The 2784-nt window shown below is 38.2% G+C and overlaps 1 protein-coding gene across 1 annotated transcript in view; it reads right to left on the reverse strand.

Annotated features, from left to right (window-relative positions):
* Window positions 1-611: 611 nt before the first annotated feature.
* lactb (lactamase, beta) overlaps window positions 612-2784 on the reverse strand; it is a gene marked incomplete in the record, with an annotated part of 13017 nt that continues 10844 nt past the window's right edge. Inside the window, 1 exon segment of the mRNA XM_014003438.1 lies at window positions 612-1904. Within this exon segment, the coding sequence (XP_013858892.1) occupies window positions 1382-1904 (523 nt within the window).

The raw sequence follows: 2784 nt of genomic DNA on the forward strand, positions 1-2784 counted from the left end.
ACATCTGGTGAAAATTTCATGTCATTAGCACCTCTAGTAATATATTTACTGAGAAAAATGTTGACGTGTTCAATACTTATTTTACCCGCTGTATTAGGCTTTAAAAAAATTAAGGTTAAAATTTCAAAACTTTTAATCCTCTTGCTGCCCTCAAACTAAGGCCGCAAAAGAGGATTAAAGATCGATCATAGGGCAAACATTTAAAACTCAGCTCTCTGCTTCCACCTAGTGGCAGAAAATCTTTACTACCTTTAGAGAGCAACATAACTGTAACCACAAAGTTATAACACTCTTCATTAGATTTTTAAATATAACTGTGCATGTTATATTTTTTAACACTTGAGCAGTTAAACATAAGACAMGTTTTTGACCTGCACTGGTAGTTAAAGATTCAGATTGTCTGAATAATCCCTTAACGTATGCAGACACTGTTTACAACTCTTCAGTATAAACAGAAATAAAGTTACCAAGAGGATTTTCTTTCAACAGAATATAAATTTGAAAAACTCATTAAAAAAACGGTAGTTTTTAAACATAAAAAGGTTCAAGATAAAAAAAAGTAGTGTTTCATCCAAATTAAATGTACACCGTAACAAATTAAATACTCAATATTCAAATGGACTTTGTTATTAGCAGCTTGATGTAAACAACCAAACAAACAAAAAATTCTGGTAATCATCAAACAGGTAATTTACAACAAGTTATTACCCAAAATCATGTTCTATCTTTGTTGGTAGCACAGTTTAAACATAAACTTATTAAAGGAAGTGAGAAGCTTAAAAAAATTAATTTAAAAAATGACAAGGACCTGACAAAAAAGCTTTGAAAATGCTTTAAGGCAGTCAAAAATGCATTCCTGAAAATGGGAAATTGATAAAAGGCTGAGGTATGCAAAATTACTCAACTTGAATGAAAGTCAACCGCCTTCATTTTTCAGTATAACAATAATCTCAAATATGCTGCCAATGCAGTCAAAGCATACCCGAGTAAAAAAGCACCCAAAACAGTATCACAGATTGGTTTCACTAAAACCTGGCCATCAACATTACTGAAACAACGTGGGATAAACTTCTACAGAACAGAAAGGTTGGCCAACAAGTACAAAAGGAAAAACGAAACTTTCGATTGACCTTAAAAACCCTTTATGAAAACATGTTTAACTAAATGTAATGAAATGCTCCCCCCGCTCGGTCTAAAAATGGATTTTAAATCTGAAGAAAAACAATTTTTGTCTTGTGAACAGTTTTCCATAAAACTTTGCACCCATCTTGAGCAAACAAAAGAAAAGAAATGAGGCTCCAGGGTTTTTCATAGTGCTGTATTCAAAAACTATATCAAAATCACATAAGATTCTGCAAACGCACACACTTTGTGAAAAAACTTACTTGTTTCGGTTTTTTTCAAACTCGTGTGCAATTTTTAGTGCGGTAGCGTTCAGTCCCACAGACTGCATGTTTACGATGATGGTGACAACAACCCCCTGCGGGAGGACGAGAGTCGGTCCTCGTCGCGGGTCTACCTCCTCACTGGGTAACACTAGAAGAACGCTGCTGGCCCCCACAGCTCCTCCCGTGTGTGACACGTAATGTCTGCGCYTCCTGCAGTGGCCATATTTTTGCAATTTCTCCACCACCAGCCAGCCTTGGGCGTACAGCCCGTCCTTATCCCAGCTGGCTTCCGTCTTGTCCACAGGTGCCCACAGCTCTACGGCAGTCTTAGGCTTGAGAAAGCCAGGGAGCAAACCTTCGGTCTCAAAGTGGGCCACCTGGTAGCTATATAGCAGAGCATTACCGAAAATCAGCAGGTCTCCCACGGTGGACAGGAAGCCACCTCCTGCCCATTTGTAGGAGTTGTCAACATATGGACAGTTCACAACACGTCCTCTCTTGTTGAGGTGATAAAATCTGTGGAGAAGTGTCAAACRGTAAAATGAAGCCATGTTTGAATTTGAGCAGGTTAAYCACTAAAAMAACCTCATTTCCTTTAAACTTAAAGAAATAACAGACTAGTTTTTACTCTTAGAATATTGACTCAGTTTAACGGTGGTCTCGAGCAACAATGCATTAGGGTAGTGCTAAATACAGGTCTCAATATGCACTAAAACCAGTGTGGTGGTCTGGATCCTTTTTGTTTGTCTCTGTCTAATATTTATGTCCTGACCCCCCACTGTAGAACCTCCTACTGAACTGATGTGGCTCAACACAAGAAGCAGAGTCATTACCTGGATGTCTTGGGGGGGCTGCCAGCTTCAGCTACCAAGAAGTAAAAGATGAAGAGCTACAAGTGTCCTTGGCAATATTCTGAAATTGCAGCTTTTATTTATTGTTTATTAATCTTTATTTAACCAGGCAAAATCCCACTGAGAACACAGATCTCTTTTGCATGGGAGGCCTGGGCCTGAAGGCAACCTAAAGTGCAGGTTTCTTTTGTACTGTGGGAGGAAACCCACGTAAGCACAAGAACACGTGAACGMCACATAAAATAACTTCAGGTCCAAACCGGGAATTGAACCCAGAACCTACTCACTAGGGCTGCTACGATTAATCGATTTCTTTTTTTTGTTGTTGTTCTTTACTTTGTTTTTCTCTCCAAACTGCTTTGACACCTTCCACTGCATCCTCTTTTGTTTTTTTGATTTAAACTAATTTGCCTTCCATGGACCTACATCACATAATTTTTCTAGTGGAGAAATGACATCAATAGAAACAYGTGGAGCTGGATATTAATTTGTACAATAAGACAAAACAGTCTTGTTGTTTTCAACAGTTTTCACCTTAAAGAAAT

Source organism: Austrofundulus limnaeus, unplaced genomic scaffold (assembly GCF_001266775.1).
Source record: "Austrofundulus limnaeus strain Quisiro unplaced genomic scaffold, Austrofundulus_limnaeus-1.0 Scaffold19, whole genome shotgun sequence".
NCBI classification, from domain to species: domain Eukaryota; kingdom Metazoa; phylum Chordata; class Actinopteri; order Cyprinodontiformes; family Rivulidae; genus Austrofundulus; species Austrofundulus limnaeus.